Raw genomic sequence first — 16953 nt, forward strand, 5'->3', positions numbered from 1 at the left:
ATTGCTAACTGGGAGTTTTTCATCTAGGCTTCCGGGGGACCAAATGGCTTACAGGTATGACACTAAAAGCATGAAACGTATCTAAAGCTCAGGCCAAGTGAGGTGTCAGATCTAAGCTAAATAAGGGGTCAAATGTAATAACTTTATACCTCTCCCTAACAGTACTTATTCAAGACTGTATGTTCAGATTATTGCATTAGCCTATAAGGTATGGGGCTATTCAAAAAGCAATGTCAAAGGAAAAGTTCCATAAGCTGCACATCATGAAGCAGACCCATTTGCATGAAGTGACTGGAATGGTAGCCTCAGCCCAGACTCCAGCCAGGCCACAGCCATCCCCATGATTAAGCTTTAAGGGGCAGAGCAAAATGTGCTGGCCTGGCTGGAGTCCAGGCTGAGGCTGCCATTCATCTCCCTTCATGCATTTGGGTCTGTGCGGCTTATGGATCTTCTCCTTTGACATTGCTTGGAGCTAGGATGAGCTTCCTGTACTCACAGCGGTCTAGTTTTTAACTTTACCTCTACTTGAGCAGCGCCTAAATTTTGGCTATTAAAAAGCAATAAACCTCCAATGCAAAAAAATAAAAATCACATTATCCACTAAGAGACCTTTTACACCCCTTTACCGTCGTTTTAGCAGCGCTATTCAGCCACTAGCGGGGCGGTTTTAACTCCCCGCTAGCAGCCAAAAAGGGGTTAAATCTGCCCGGCGGCGTTTTCGCAGCGCTGCCCCATTGATTTCAGTGGGGAGCAGCGATGGAGGAGAAGTGAGTTCACCGCTCCAAAGAAGCTGCTGGCAGGACTTTTTCTGACGCCCTCAGTGTGAAAGGAGTCTGAAGGAATGAACCTCTTTCTGAGATTTGGTGTTTACGAGTTAAAAACTTTTTTTTTTTTTTTTGCTAGAAAATTACTTAGAAAAATATATATAATTGTTTGGGGGCTCTAACGCCCTAGAGAATAAAACGGCGGTCATTGTGATTCTTTCTATCACACCGTATTTGCACAGCAGTCTTACAAGCGCACTTCTTTTGGAAAAAATATATATATTGTGAAAGATAATGTTACGCCGAGTAAATTGATACCCAACATGTCATGCTTCAAAAATGGGCCTGCCCGTGAAATGGTGACAAACTTTTACCCTTAAAAATCTCCATAGGCGAGGTTTAAAATAATTCTACAGGTTGCATATTTTGAGTTGGAGGAGGTCTGGGGCTAGAATTATCGCTCTCGCTCTTCTTTTTTTTTTTTTTTTTATTATTATTATTTTTACACCATTCTTCTAATGTAAACATCCCTTGTAATAGAAAAAAAAAGCATGACAGGACCTCTTAAATATGAGAACTGGGGTCAAAAAGACCTCAGATCTCATATTTACACTAAAATGCAATAAAAAGAAATTGTCATTTAAAAAAAAAATGTCCCTTTTAAGAGCTATGGGCGGAAGTAACGTTTTGACGTCGCTTCCACCCTGCAATGGTATGGAGATGTGTGGGGGCCATCTTCTCCTCACACGTCTCCATACCAAGCCAGGGAGCAGACCTGAATGCTTCCGCCCCTACCAACGGCTTCGGTTACGCGGCGGAGGGCATTGGATGGGGGCCCTCTCCCGATGCCGATTTAAAAGTGATCTTGCGGCATCTGTCATAGAGACCACTTTTATTGGAAACCGGACCGCTCACTGAAGAAGAGGATACCGGGGTTATAGCCGCTAGCTGTTGCCATAACAACGATATCCCTCTTCAAAGTGTCAACATATATAGGTGTTAGCCAGTCCAGAAGTGGTTATAAATCATAGTTTCATAGTTTCATAGTTAGTAAGGTTGAATAAAGACACCAGTCCATCCAGTTCAACCTGAGTGAGTGTCTACAATTGTCCCTATGCCTGTACATTGCACACTCATGTCAGTCCCTACCCTCAATGAGCCCACGATCCAAGGTCCCCATTCATATACTAGGGCCAATTTTTGACAGAAGCCAATTAACCTACCTGCATGTCTTTGGAGTGTGGGAGGAAACCGGAGTACCCGGAGGAAACCCACGCAGGCACAGGGAGAACATGCAAACTCCAGGCAGGTAGTGTCGTGGTTGGGATTCGAACCAGCGACCCTTCTTACTGCTAGGTGACAGTGCTAACCACTACACCACTGTGCTGCCTGATAGTGCTTTACAAATGTTCTCTGTGATCCAGAAATAAATGAAAGTTCTGTAAAAAAAAAAAAAAATTGGAAGGAGAATCTCCTCCACTTAACAGCCTTTTCTGCTCCAGAGAGAACTCCATGAGATTCCACCAACAAATGGGATGGGCCGTGGCCTGTGTAGTGAAGCATAGTGTAACAGAACAGAAAGTGATATCCTCTATCCATTATAAATAAGCCCCTATTGCCTGTTAGGCCTTTTGAAACATCAGTTGTCCTAAATGGGATAATGTTTACATTTTGCTGGAAGGAAGTCATTTATCTGTCCTAGTCTGCAGTGACCTAGAGTGGACAATTTTAAATTTGTAAAGATTCAGCACAGTCCTGTGAAACCTTCTTTATGCCCTTCCATGTGCACCTTACTGCAAAGAATAGTTATGGATTTAGGTGGTTGTTGCTTGTTCACACAGCTAGTCATCATAATTGGAGAGGGAACACACTGAATGCCTTCAGCTGCCATTGTGCGCTTGCTAGGCATCCAGCAAGTCCCTGTACCTTAAGGCTGTGTTCACACCAATGTGAATTGGATGTGGGTTTCCCAGCATCCAATTCGCATAGCACGAGAATGTGACCAGCTCTCTATGGAGCCACTTCACATATCTCTGGGGCGTCTTTGGCTCAGTTTCAGGCGAAGATTCGCCCCGATATGGAGAACAAGGTCGCACAGTGTTCCTGTGTGATCCGTGGTCCGTTTAAGTGTGAACCGAGCCTAAAGGAGGAGTGGGCTCTCTCCAGGCAAACCTGCCCTTAATTTATCCACTGCTATATATGCTCCAATTTGGAGACTATCAAAACTATAGAGTTAGGACTGCAGTATACAGAGGAGCCTTGACGTAGACATTGCGGCTTCCACATATATGTGTATAACTAACCTGTCTTTAACTTAAATTGTTAGACAGGGTCAATTCTTTTTTTTTTTTGCAGACTAGCTCGTAAGTGTGCTAGGAAATTTTTGTTTGTGATGTGGGTTGCTCTTCCATGTGCACCTTAGTTCAAAAGGCTAGTTATGGCTTGGGACGGTTGGCACAACATTCCTTAGTAACCCTCTACCTCTGCTTCCCATTCAGGCTGCCGGGAAACTCCAGCGCTAGGTTCAAGGCTCCTGTTTTTGATTACCCATATACAAAACAATCCTCCAAGGAAAGGTACAAATAATAAAAACAAGTCTTGATTTATTATTATTATTATACAAACTGCTTCATAAAACCAAGGCAGTTAATGTTTCAGCCTGAATGGCCTTTATCATAGGTACCTGCGAAGTAAACACACTCCATTCATAAAGCCCTGCCCTGAAAAATAGGTGGAGTAACAAAAAATCAATAATATACAGCTGTGAACATCTGAGTTACATTTGATCTATCAGCCACAAACGAAAAGCATAACTGCCTTATTTTTATATAGCCATTTGTAAAAGGTTATATATATTCAGGGGGATTTCTTTGGAAGATAACATTGTATGGTGTAGACTTCTATATACTGCATGTCTGCTAGCAAAATTTGAGATTGTCCCACTGGGCAAACGCTGTACAGGCATAATCCAACAAGACAGGTAATTTATTATTTAAAAAGTAATTTTCAAATTTCAAAACAGTGGAAAAAAGTTGGTGTTAAGTTTTAAGAAAGTATTTTGCTTCCAAACATGCCAAACTGCTACCAGCAGCTCCTAAGTCACACAATTTCCAGTGAGACTTTGGAGCGATCAAATCGCACAAGTGTGAACTGAGCTTAAGGGCCCGTTCACACCAGTCCACACAATAAAACATGACATTATGTATTCCAATGCACTCCACTGTAGTAGCCAGTGCTTACTTCAGGTGAGCATTGCGGAAATCGGCATGTCTGCGCAATTGTCTTTTGCAGTGAACTTGTGAGGATAAATGCAGGTCACCACACAGCGTGAACAAGCCCTAAAAATAAATAAAAAAAACACATTAAAAATCCACCTAACTATAGCCAGACGAGTCTTCAGTAGCTGCCTTTAACCTTTTTACCCCTGACTCTTAAAATAGATTTCAGGAATTAAAGTGTTTGTTATGGCACTTATATAAAAGACTATGCCAGCCCCTCTACTAGAAGCTGGCATAGCACACCGTGTAAGTTGTATTTAAAAGAGAGGGTTCTAAATACCAAATTTCAGCTGTATTCAGGCCGGTCACGTGACTCACAGCCACTTTCCAGCTCCGATGGATGTCTTCTGCGGGAGGGGCCGTGATCTTCCCTCTGACATCAGCAGGGGAGATCACATGGCGGCTTGTCTCTTCCGCAGAAGCCATCCATCCGAGCTGTAAAGCGGCTGTGAGTCACGTGACCGGCCTGAAGACAGCTGAAATTCGGTAGTTAGAACCCTCCTTTTTTTAAAAACGACTCACACAGTGTGCTATGCCAGCCTCTAATAGAGGGGCTGGCACAGTGACAAATTTTAAGTATTTATTTTTAGGGGGGGGTGGGGCCGGGCCAGAGACAGAGAGAGGGAGATGACAGGCAGGAAGGAGGAGGGAGGGGGGAGAGAGGAGAGTAGGTAGCGTATGACAGAGGGACGCACTGTGATCAGGGCGGAGCAGCCCTGGTTATCGTGGTCTGTTTAGAGAGGTTATACAGGAAGTGGCAGATTCGCCCTTTTATTTTTTTTTTTTACAATTTAGAGGGGGGCAGACTAACAGCACAAGCACTGTGCTGTGTAATATGCTTTACGAGACCAGGATCTTGCGCGCGTATATATATAATATATATTTTCATTATATATATATATATATATATTTTTTTTTTTTAACAAAAACTTTAAGAGAACCTTAAAGGGATTGTAAAGTTGAAATAAAAAAAAATAACAAACATGTTATACTTACCTCCACTGTGCAGCTCGTTTTGCACAGAGTGGCCCCGAACCTGCTCTTCTGGGGTCCCTCGGCGGCTGTCTCTGCTTCCTCCCGCAGGTGCTTCTCACGTTCATGCGAGCTCCCTGGCATGGTGAGAAGCATCTGCGGGCACGCTCCCGTGATACAGTCGGCGGCTATAGCCGCTCGCTGTATCACATGGCCCCGCCCCCCAGCGCTCCGCGTCAGTGGATGTGATTGACAGCAGCGTGAGCCAATGGCTGCGCTGCTTTCCATCCATCCACTCCAGCCAATCAGCGGCCAGGCTGAGTGGTGAAGAGGAAGTCGGGGACGAGCATGGGACTTTCGAGGGGTAAGGTAAGTAAAACGGGGGGGCTGGGGGCTCAGGTACTGTCAGATGTTTTTTCACCTTAATGCATAGAATGCATTAAGGTGAAAAAACATTTACCTTTACAACCCCTTTAAGACCACAGTGGTGGTTACCACGCCACTGTTACAGTCAGCTGAAATCATCATTGGTATCTATGGGAAGTTCCCAAAACCCGACCGCCGTTGGGTGGTACTTGAGGACTGTGGTTGAGAACCACTGGTCTAACCCACCTGTATCCCAGTTCAATCTGTGTACTATTCTTAAGGCTCATATTAATGTTTCAACATTTATGGCTCATGGACAAATTTAGAATCCAACCAAGTTCATTGCTGAACAAATGATAAACTTTCTCATTTATAAAACCTGAAGAAAAAAAAAAAACTTCTTCCCAAGAGTGAGAACTTTCCCCTAGTGACTTTTAATCTATGTTTAAAAAAAGGGTTCTGTCTAGTAATCTCAGAATCTTTTTTTCAATTTTTGCATATTTGTTATTTAGCTAGCTATATACAGATCAGGCAGTCTACAACTATATAGATTTATTTTCAGAAGGTGCTTTCCCAACTTATTTGTAAGGATATAAAAAACAAAGGAAAAAAAAAGTGAAAAAATTATCCCTGAGAAAAAACATTCAACAACCAAAAACACAAAGCAGTGCCTTCTCTTAAAACAGGTTCTAAATTTTGTCAGGACAGAATTTGTTATATATTGTGTTAAAAACAAATACATCAGAAAAGGGATCTTCCTCCTTTTTTGTTAAAACTAAGCTCACCTTTAAGAATATGTTACATCTGTATTTGGGGTGTACCATGTTCTTAAGCACCTGCTTCACATTTATGATCAGCGCGGCATTCACTCACAGAGATCTATGAATGAATAAACTACAAGTTCCATCCTCTACCGCAGCAGGTGGACTCATAATTCCTAATAGACACTTAGTCCAGATTTTAACTGAAAACCGTACAGGTGTAGGGACAGAGAGCTGGAGGAAGTGTCTGCAGAAACCTGACATTGCACCTGCAATGCTTTGCAGGGTTCTATGGGGAAAAAAAAAAAAAAGTGCAAGTTTTTTTTCCCTGCAAAAATATGTGGATTTATTATTTTTGTCTTAAAGGAGAACTTAGCCTTTAACAAATTATATAATGGGGGACACCATTAGATGCAAATCAGGCTGCCTTTCATTTAGCAAAGTCTATTCAACATTTTTTTTCTGTTTTGACCCGTGCCAGAAATTCTGGGCTGCCAACAAAGACAGAGTAAAGCCCCATATACACACACTATCAGATTTTCTGCTGATTTTTGTCTTCCGATTTACCAAAACCATGTAGTGCAAGGGCCTGCCTGATTGCATACAAATTGAAACTCCTAAGGTTTGACCTCATATTATATGGTTATGGTAAATCTGAAGAAGAAAAAATCTACATAAAATTGTATACTGTGCATCCAGCTTTAAGCTGGATACACACTATACAACTTTTGTTCAATTTCCTCTAGACTTACATTAACTGTATAGTGCAAGGACCTGCCTGATTGTATAAAAATTGAATGTGTTTAGGTTTGACCCCGTATTATATGGTTTTGGTAAATCTAAAGAAAATTGTATAGTGTGTGTGTATACAGGTCTGCAACAGATTTAGCAAAGAAGAGATGAGGCAGAGCATCACTTCAAACAGATGCACAAAATAAGTTCACATTTGCTCAATAACCCCCACTCCTCCACCCCGTCTCCTCAATAAAATCATCTGTGTCCCTGTTTGATCTGTACCTACCTCCTCCTACAGCTTCAGCACACTGTCTGAAGCCCAACCTTGGTAAAAATCTAGCACTGAGATGCGTTGTACAAATATCCCATAGCCTTGAATACTACAGGAGCAACACCCATGCGATCCAATTCCAGTGCGGACGAAAAAAAAAAAAGAGTCCTGCACCATTTTGGTGCAAATGCCATTTCAGCCATACAGTTTTTATGCCTGAATTTGCATTGCACAGACACCGCATGTGATCTGCACAGCAATGTAGTGTGAATCACATGGAATGTCTATGATCCCACTAGTGTGAACCCAGCCTGAAGCGTATCTACTGTAAGTAAAACAAAAATGGACTATATTGCAGTTTATCAGTCCTTTTTAGATGTGGCATTATATATATAAAAAATTTTTTTTACGGTTTTCTTTTATTTTTACCTGGTAATACTGCCCTAAGCTGATGACTTTTAATCACTATTCAATAGCATAACAGCATAAATAAGAAACAGTCACAGGTCAAGAGCACAGGAAGTTATCAGCTCCCAAGATTTCTGGCAGGATCAATAGATATTTGTCTGCACTTACGAAAGAGATAACACGATGCTCTCAATTGTATTTCTAATTGAGTAGTTGAGAGAGGAATTTATGTATAATTACAGTGAATTTTTCTCACTGCTTCTGTTTTGACATGCTATGCAGAATTGATAAATGCCCCCAATGAGTTTCTGAATATTAAAAGGATAGAAAAATACATTGCAATCCATCTTCAGTACATTTTAGTGTGACCTTTTGTATTTTTTTCCCCCTTAAAGGATTCCAGCTGATCATCTGGTTCTTTTTTCAAAAATATGCCAACATATCCTCTGGTAGTAAAGATCCCCTTTTGCACTACTTGCGATCATGTGCTGTAGGTTTTGTAGTGTGCAGGCTTTGCAAAATAACTTTTTTATTTTTTCTTTTATATCAAAGTACCTTACAAATATATTCCATAAACATTTCTAAGTATTGAACATAAAATTCTGTAATAAAATTCTCTATTTCTCAGTTTTGGGAGCCTGAAAGCACATCTCTAGGCCCATGGTAGAGATGCATCTTATAGTGCCTTCTTGTTCACCATTAAAAATGAACTTTTTGTCTGTGTAGAAGCAGCCAACTTTACCCGTGTACCAAAGTTTCATAAATTTGCGCTTAGTAAAAAAACAAAGATGCCAATGGCAACTTCATTCCCCAAACTCTAATGTGTTCTGCTAGAACACATTTAGTGCCATTAACGTCCGATGTGCTGGAAAGTTTCAATAAGGACGGCAGTGAGCAACAATCGTTTCTGAGAAGTATAAATGTTTGTGTGATACTCTGAACCTTGATCTAACCAAGATGGTGGCAAGTCTGCTTTTAAAGACATAAAGGCTCCCGATTTAGACTGTCTATGAAATGGTAGGTCAGAAAGTGTAAGGACAGTGGAGTACCATGATACCAAGGACATCCCTCTCCTTGGATTGACCTGAGTTAAACCTGATTTAAATATTGCTAGATTATCTTCTAAATCTAGACTGCTTGTAAAACCAGAGACATCCTGTGACAAAATTAAAATATAGTCCTTTTCTTGGATTTTTTTTTTTAGGAAGACAAATATGACAAGGAAGTTTGTTTTCAGGATATTGTCTTTGTGATACATTAAAACAAATGGAAAACCGCTGTCTTTTAGTACTGGCAAAGTGAAAGGCACGGATGCGTTTTAACCAAACCCACGAGAGGAGGAAAATCTGTTGCTCCCATCAGAACGGTGAATAAAAAAAAATAATCCTTGAAACAATTCCTCCAGCCCCTAGTACATGTCCCTGTAGATTTCTTGCAGTAATGGGTGAAGAGCTGCATCGGTTTCAGTCTTTTTGATGGTCTGGACGAGGAGGGCGTGTTCCGTTACAAGCTGCCTCAGGTCGGCCATTTTCTGTAAGAGTTTTGGGAAGAGGAACCCATCATCTGGGTGGTTGGACTGGAGATGAAGCTTCAGTACATGGACAATGTTTTCTTGCATTCTCTCTATGCTAGGGACATTGAGAAGTCCAGGACGGTCTGTTAAATGACAAAAGAGTAGGTGTATTAATGAGGAGTTGAAACCCAATTCCAGTTACAAAAAAAACAAAATAGGAAGCCAGGCACTTCTAACGATCTTGCCGCAGTGCTCACCTCTGTCTATCTGTGAGTGCAGAGCGTCGTAGGCCCACCCCCAGGGTTAACATGGTGGTTTGCATGTACAGTAAAACGATGCAGAGAATTGTGCTGATGTTAGCACTTCAGTGAAGATCACTAAAGATCAGCATTGAAGAGGACCTGCACATCACATGACCAGCATATTTGGTGTGCATACTGTGACACATGAACCTATACATAGGGTCACTTCAAACTGTGGACTTTAAGCTGTGTGTGAGTGTTGGAACCAAATGGCCTACATAAACTAGAGACAGACATGGAGAGATTGCCAAGTGGTCTTCAGCTAGTTCACATTAAGCTGCTTCCACCTTCTTGTATACAACCCAGCTTGCCCTCTGACCTGTCTTTGGATCTGGTCCTTCCCAGCCTGTTTTTTGGACTCCGCTTTCTGCCATGATGCTGTACCCCACAATCTCAGCTTGTATTCTGACATGGTCTCTGCAACTTGATTCATTACCTTGCTGTCTGGCTATTAGCAACCCTCAACTTGTGTTGGCTATGCTCCTGCATCCTACTTGGGTACTGCTGTGTTCCTGCATTTGGTCCGAGCCAGTGGTTTGACCCACACATCTGACAGCTGGTACAACCTGCAATATCGGCTCTTGGGCCACTCTGTGTCCTAACATTTGCTGTCACCACTTCAAGTGGTGCTGGGCAAGAGATGCAAGAGAAGCCCTCCACCAAGTGACAGCTAGCCTTGATAAATTTCAGATGTCCAAACTGTCAGTTGACACAAACTAGAAACTACTGGTACTTCATCTCTTCCCAAATATCTAAAGCAATCCCCTCATATACTGCAACTTGTTTCAGAGGATGCTCCTTGCAGGGCACCTTTGGACATATTTGGCAGGAGTGCCAAACTGCAAACGTTTTGGTCCCGAGTGTACCAAAAAATACGAAAAACCCCTGTGTTTCTGACTTCAAATGGACCCATTAGAAGCTCTCCTGTGTAAAAACTTGATTTATGTTGCAATAGCCAGTTCCAGCTAAAACCCTACAGTACATCTTTGCAGCAGCTAATTCAATTATTGCAAAAGGATGAAAAACCTTTACATTGTACTATGCAAAATTTAAAAATAGAGTTTCTCTAACTATGTTCTTTGCAAAGCTTACTGAGCTCCAAAAAGACAAACTGAAAATGTTCTAACAAACATGGACTCACTGCAGGCAATAGCAGAAAAACTCTGGATAGCCGCACACTGGAAAAAGGCTTAAAAACCAGTGTTTTTATTAAAAATCGGGGGTCACACGCCGATATCGGCTGCTGTGTTGAAGAAAATCGTCAACTGCTGTCAATGTAGTTATGCGCCACTAGATAACGTGTATTAGCCGTATACTGGTGCCCTATATTGGTTATGCTTAAAGGCACGTGTACACTTATGAAGCCATTTATGCAGCACCATCATGTTTTTTAGGAACATGATGAGGGGAAGGAAGCATCAATCAGCGATGTTCATTTACATATTTGGTTTGTTCATTGCTGCCATAAATTGGACATAGTCTGTTTATGGATTCTCATTATGAATATGAAACATGGGAGTATACATTTATATTATATATTTGAATAGTTAAAAAACAAGAAATCGACACAATGACTAATAACCAAATGTGGATAAAACACTCTACCACTGTCCTTCCCCCTCCCCCCCCCTCCCCCTTATTCCCTTGCCTAAAATTATCTCCAATCTTTAAATTGAGGTTACTTAGCCTTGAGAGAATGAGCCGCTATTATAGGTTATTTTTTAATTATTTACATTTATTAATGTTTACGTAATTTTAATGTTTTATGTAACTATTAGGAATGTTTTATGAAGCTGTTCATTCTATTATTAATTTATGAAAGGTACTATTATGCTTCATTTTTGTTTCTTTATATAGCCTATGTAATGGGTTTTTGTTTCAAAGGTCATTGTTCTTTTTCCCCTTTTTATGTTTAGCTTCTGACCTTGACATTGGGAACATAGACGTTAGTTATATATGGAAAATGTTGGTTTGTTCATCTCATTGTATTTACACGTAATTAGTTACTTACTTCATTCCGTTTTGTGTTTCCATTGATTAAATTATATCATGCCGGATAGCTATAAAATAGGGACAATGACCATGAAATAAGCACAACCTTGATGTGCTGTGCAGATAATATAATAAAGGTAAAATTATGTCAACGGGCTTATATTAACTATTCATTTTCATTTTTAATTTTTCTTTTGCATTAGAATAGTTTTGAACATCATGTATGTGTGCTTTACGGTGTCCAACAAAATAATTATAACAATGATCCACATTATATCTTTTATGTACTGTATTTATCGGCGTATAACACGCACCCCAAGTTTAGGAGGGAATTTTGTGGGAAAAACTTTTAGGAGGGAAATTTAAGGAAAAAAAACGTACATTTAAATGCCTATCAATGCAGCCTTATCAGCGTAATTTGCAGCCTTGTCATGCAGCTTGTCTGTAGCCTTAGTGATGTCCGCTTATTTTTTTTAAAATGGCGCCGCCAAGATGTCCTGTGTATCTCGGCCGCGCCCGGAAGTTCTTGGCCGCTCTCGGACCTTCTCGGAAGATCCGAGAGCGGCCAAAAGCCGCCGAAATCCGCGAGAAGCCGCCAAGAGCCCAAAGAATCGCGCGTAATTCGCGGAGTATCAGCGTATAACATGCACCCACGATTTTCCCCTGATTTTAAGGGGAAAAAAAGTGTGTGTTATACGCCGATAAATATGGTACATTCAAGGTTTTTATTATTATTATATAGAACAATTAGTTCTGATTGTATATAAATTGGATCTTGGTGTGTGTTGTCCAGCGGATGTTTTTTGACTTTTCATTTTTTCGATCTGTTGATTGTTTAACATCATTACATATAAGACATACAGGACAGGCTATTGATATAGATATATATATATATATATATATCTATCACACACACATCCTTTTTGAATGTTTGTCTATATATGTGGTTTTACTGTACACCTGTTGTGGAGGATATTAAATATATAGTAATTCTTGATTAAAGATCTTATATGGCCCATACACCGCATACGAGTGTGTTGTGCTGGACACACACATGCATCTTGGGAAGATAGTTCCCTTATGAATAATTAAGTCGTTTTATTGGATACACTATACATTACACATTATATTTTACTATTATCATTATATATTAGTGGCGCACATATGTGTGTGCATTTTCTATATTTGGCACACACACATGGTTATACACAAAATCACACACGTTGTTATTCTTTTTATTTCTAATACCCATTTAGGTCTCACTCATACTGTTTGACACATTTTAATACACTATACAGTGTGTATTTATATACACATTGTATGTCTTTTTCACACATATTTCACTGGTCATATTCTTTTCAATAGATATATATATATATATATATATATATATATATATATATATTTTTTTTTTCACATTGTCATTTGCAGTGTCAACCCTTTTTCTTCCTTTTCACACAGTTATCAGTATATATGTGTGCATATATGCATGTAATTATACAGCTCCACGTGCACAAAGTGTGTATACTTAACTAGTTGCTGACTGCCGGCCGTCCAATGACGGCCAGGCGGCGCACCTATTGTGGCGGGAGGCCGTCATATGACGGCCTCCCGTTTAAACAGGGAATGCGCGCGATCGTGCGGGCGCACCCCTGTTTCTTTGGTGGCGGCGTGTCACGGAGACACCGCTCGCCACCGAAGGGGGTGAACAGCCATTGGTTATGGCTGTTTACCACGTGATCGGCCGTGATGAAGTCACGGCCGATCACAGATGGTCACACCCCATCTGTGCACGGCGCATGCGCGCGATTGTGAGCACGCTGCACGTGCACGTCGGTGGCGGCGTGTTCCCCGGGAACACTGCTAGTCACCGATGCTGGTAAACAGCCATTGGCCGGCTGTTTACCCACGTGATTGGCTGTGATCCTTTCACAGCCGATCACTAAAATGTAAACAAACCGCGGTAACGAGATGTTACCGGGTTCTCCTCCTCACACACCGATCGTGTGTGAGGAGGAGATTGCGGTAACATCTCGTTACCGCCTACAGTGTACACCAATCATACTGATTGCCCCCCCCCCCCAATAAAGAGGACCTGTCAATCACAGTCCATCAGAGTACCTGTCACGGCCCATCAGGGTACCCGAGTACCTGTCACGGCCCATCAGGGTACCCGAGTACCTGTCACGGCCCATCAGGGTACCCGAGTACCTGTCACGGCCCATCAGGGTACCCGAGTACCTGTCACGGCCCATCAGGGTACCCGAGTACCTGTCACGGCCCATCAGGGTACCCGAGTACCTGTCACGGCCCATCAGGGTACCCGAGTACCTGTCACGGTTCATCCGAGTACCCGTCACAGCCCATCAAAGTACCCGAGTACCTGTCATGGTTCATCCGAGTACCTGTCACAGTCCATATGAGTACCTGTCACCAGGCCATCAGAGTACCCGAGTACCTATCTCCAGCCCATCAGAGTACCCGAGTACCTATTTGCAGCCCATGTCTCATAGAATATACATTGGGGTGTTTGCTTTCCAAAATGGGGTCATTTTGTGGGTAAGTTCACTGTCCTGGTGGTCCAGGACCTTCAAAAGTTGATGGGTAGGAATGAAATGAGATGTGTCATTTATGCTCCTAGAATGCCTGAACGTACTACTTCAATGTTCAGCCTCTCTATGTGACCACACTGTATAAAAGTCCTACACATGTGGTATCGCCATACTCGGGAAAAGTAGAATGTATTTTGGGGTGTAATTTTTGCTATATACATGCTATGTGTTAGAAATATCTTATAAATTGACAATTTTGTGTAAAAAAAAAAATAATGCGTTTTATTTTTTTTCCACATATTCCAAAAACTTCTGGAAAAAAAATTTACCGTTCAAAAGACTCATTATGCCTCACAGATTAGACGTTGGGGTGTTTGCTTTCCAAAATGGGGTAATTTTATGGGAAATTCCATTGTCCTGGTACTCCAGGGCCTTCAAAAATGTAATAGGTGGTTGAGAAATGAGATGCGTCATTTTTGCTCGTAGAACGTCTGAAGGTACTACTTCAATGTTGGTGCTCTGTATGTGGCCAGGCTGTGTAAAAGTCTCACATGTGGTATCGCCGTACTCGGGAAGAGTAGCAGAATGTATTTTGGGGTGTAATTTGTTGTATGCATATGCTGTGTGTGAGAAATAACCTGATAATATGACAATTTTGTAAAAAAAAAATAATAATAATAATAAAAAAAAAATCTTCATTTTGCAAAGAATTGTGGGAAAAAATGACAACTTAAAAAAACTCACCATGCTACTTAGTTAATACCTTGGAATGTCTATTTTGTAAAAAGGGGTCATTTGGGGGGTATTTGTACTTTCCTGACTTGTTAGTGTCTCAAGAAATGAGATACACCTGATATACTGAAGGCCTGATCAGAAGTGATCAATTTTCAGTGATTGGCACCATAGTTTGTAGACTCTATAACTTTCACAAAGACCAAATAATATACACTAATGTGGGTTATTTTTACCAAAGATAGGTAACAGTATAAATTTTGGCCAAAATTTATGAAGAAAAATGACTAATTAGCAAAAATTTTTTGACAGAAACAAAGAAAAAGGCATTTTTTTTCACAAAATTTACGTTTTATTTTATTTATAGCACAAAAAATAAAAAACCCACTAGTGATTAAATACCACTAAAAGAAAGCTCTATTTGTGTGGAAAAAAGGACGCAAGTTTCATATGGATACAGTGTTGGATGACTGAGTAATTGTCATTCAAACTGTGAGAGCGCTGAAAGCTGAAAATTGGTCTGGTCAGGAAGGGGGTGTAAGTGCAATGTATTGATGTGGTTATTCTGCACTTTCATATAGTTTTGGTTTGCTTTTTTCTAGGGATGCACCGAAATTTCGGCCGCCGAAACATATCGGCCGAAAATGCCCTTTTCGGCAATTTGCCGAAAGGAAAAAAAAGCCGATAATTGAGCCGAAAATGGGGCGGGGCCTGGGGGCAGAACTCCGTCCCCGCCCCGCCCATGATGGGGGTGTATAGCACAGGAGAGCCGCCGCCGTCTGGTTGAATAGAGCGCCGGGGACATCACAGCTTTAATTTCAATAGCTGTGTGTTCCCCGTCGCGCGCCGTCACACACAGCCCCTCCCCCTTGTCCAGGGAACTTTGATAGACAGATCACCTGTCCAGATTGGACGGGTGATCTGTCTATCAAAGTGCCTGGACAAGGGCGAGGGGCTGTGTGTGATGGCGCACGACGGGGAACACACAGCTATTGAAATTAAAGCTGTGATATCCCCGGCGCTCTATTCAACCAGACGGCTCTCTTCACTGCACAGGGGCATAGCTGGGGACAATTGCTGGCTGCATCGCTGGGGATAACACTGGCTGCACTTATCTTTTATCATGTCGCCAGTCCCTGACCACCTCCTGTACCATGTCGCCAGTCCCTGACCACCTCCTGTACCATGTCGCCAGTCCCTGACCACCTCCTGTACCATGTCGCCAGTCCCTGACCACCTCCTGTACCATGTCGCCAGTCCCTGACCACCTCCTGTACCATGTCGCCAGTCCCTGACCATCTCCTGTACCATGTCGCCAGTCCCTGACCATCTCCTGTACCATGTCGCCAGTCCCTGACCATCTCCTGTACCATGTCGCCAGTCCCTGACCACCTCCTGTACCATGTCGCCTGTACCATGTCGCCAGTCCCTGACCACCTCCTGTACCATGTCGCCAGTCCCTGACCACCTCCTGTACCATGTCGCCAGTCCCTGACCACCTCCTGTACCATGTCGCCAGTCCCTGACCACCTCCTGTACCATGTCGCCAGTCCCTGACCACCTCCTGTACCATGTCGCCAGTCCCTGACCACCTCCTGTATAAAAATATTTTTTTAAAAACAGTAATTTTCGGTTTCGGTTTTCGGCCTAGTGTATTTTTCATTTTCGGTATCTGTTTCGGCACCAAAAAACCCATTCGGTGCATCCCTACTTTTTTCAATCGGCTTCTTTGTCTAAATTGATTGCTTGACAACACTTGTTGGGATCCAATTATTATTGTTCTCCAGCTGTCTGCAATTGTTTTACCAATCACTTCATCATGTGATATACACTTTTTGGGCTATGTATTTGATGTTTGTTTTAGAGATAGCCAGCTATGAGTAAGCATTGAATCCAGTGCGAAACGTGTCAGCATTTTTGTACCCTTTTCATAGCTGTGGATTATTTGATGTGAACCCTGCTTTTTAATAAAAACACAAGATTTTAAGCCTTTTTCCGGTGTGCAGCTATCCAGAGTTTTTCTGCTATTGCCTGCCTTGCATATGTATAAGCCAGCAGCTGGGGCTCCTCGTTAAGAAGAAGGACATCCGCCCTGGAGGGCTATCCTGGGGCGGTGGTTTTCTCTCTTTATCTAAAACATGGACTCACTACTGATTTAGGAAAAACATGCCATCTAATTCCACAAAGCTCTTGTATAGGATAAACATCAGGTGTCAACCAATATTATTTCATTACCAACTTGCTGACAGCTGCACGCCGATATACATTGGCACAATGGCAGCGGTCGGCAAATGGGTGTACCTGTAC

At 41.9% G+C, this 16953-nt stretch overlaps 2 protein-coding genes across 8 annotated transcripts in view; one reads left to right on the forward strand and one right to left on the reverse strand.

The window, feature by feature from the left end:
- Positions 1-16953, forward strand: part of CDPF1 (cysteine rich DPF motif domain containing 1) — a 46014-nt gene that overhangs the window by 25239 nt on the left and 3822 nt on the right. For 2 of the 4 annotated variants that reach the window (XM_077469337.1, XM_077469338.1), the window contains exon 5: positions 3263-3340. The exons of 1 other annotated variant lie outside the window; for it this stretch is intronic. In XM_077469337.1, coding sequence (XP_077325463.1) covers positions 3263-3340 — 78 coding nt within the window. Of the gene's footprint in view, positions 1-3262; positions 3341-11286; positions 11982-16953 lie in introns of those variants that run through there. One more of the 4 variants, XM_077469339.1, reaches the window with a different exon arrangement.
- Positions 3351-16953, reverse strand: part of PPARA (peroxisome proliferator activated receptor alpha) — a 104594-nt gene continuing 90991 nt past the window's right edge. For all 4 annotated transcript variants that reach the window (XM_077469333.1, XM_077469334.1, XM_077469335.1 and 1 more), the window contains one exon: positions 3351-9211. In XM_077469333.1, coding sequence (XP_077325459.1) covers positions 8964-9211 — 248 coding nt within the window. In that variant the 3' untranslated portion in view covers positions 3351-8963. The remainder of the gene's footprint in view (positions 9212-16953) is intronic.

Source organism: Lithobates pipiens, unplaced genomic scaffold (genome assembly GCF_037356315.1).
Source record: "Lithobates pipiens isolate NorthernLeopardFrog02 unplaced genomic scaffold, aLitPip1_a1.2 Scaffold_8, whole genome shotgun sequence".
Classification (NCBI taxonomy): Eukaryota; Metazoa; Chordata; class Amphibia; order Anura; family Ranidae; genus Lithobates; species Lithobates pipiens.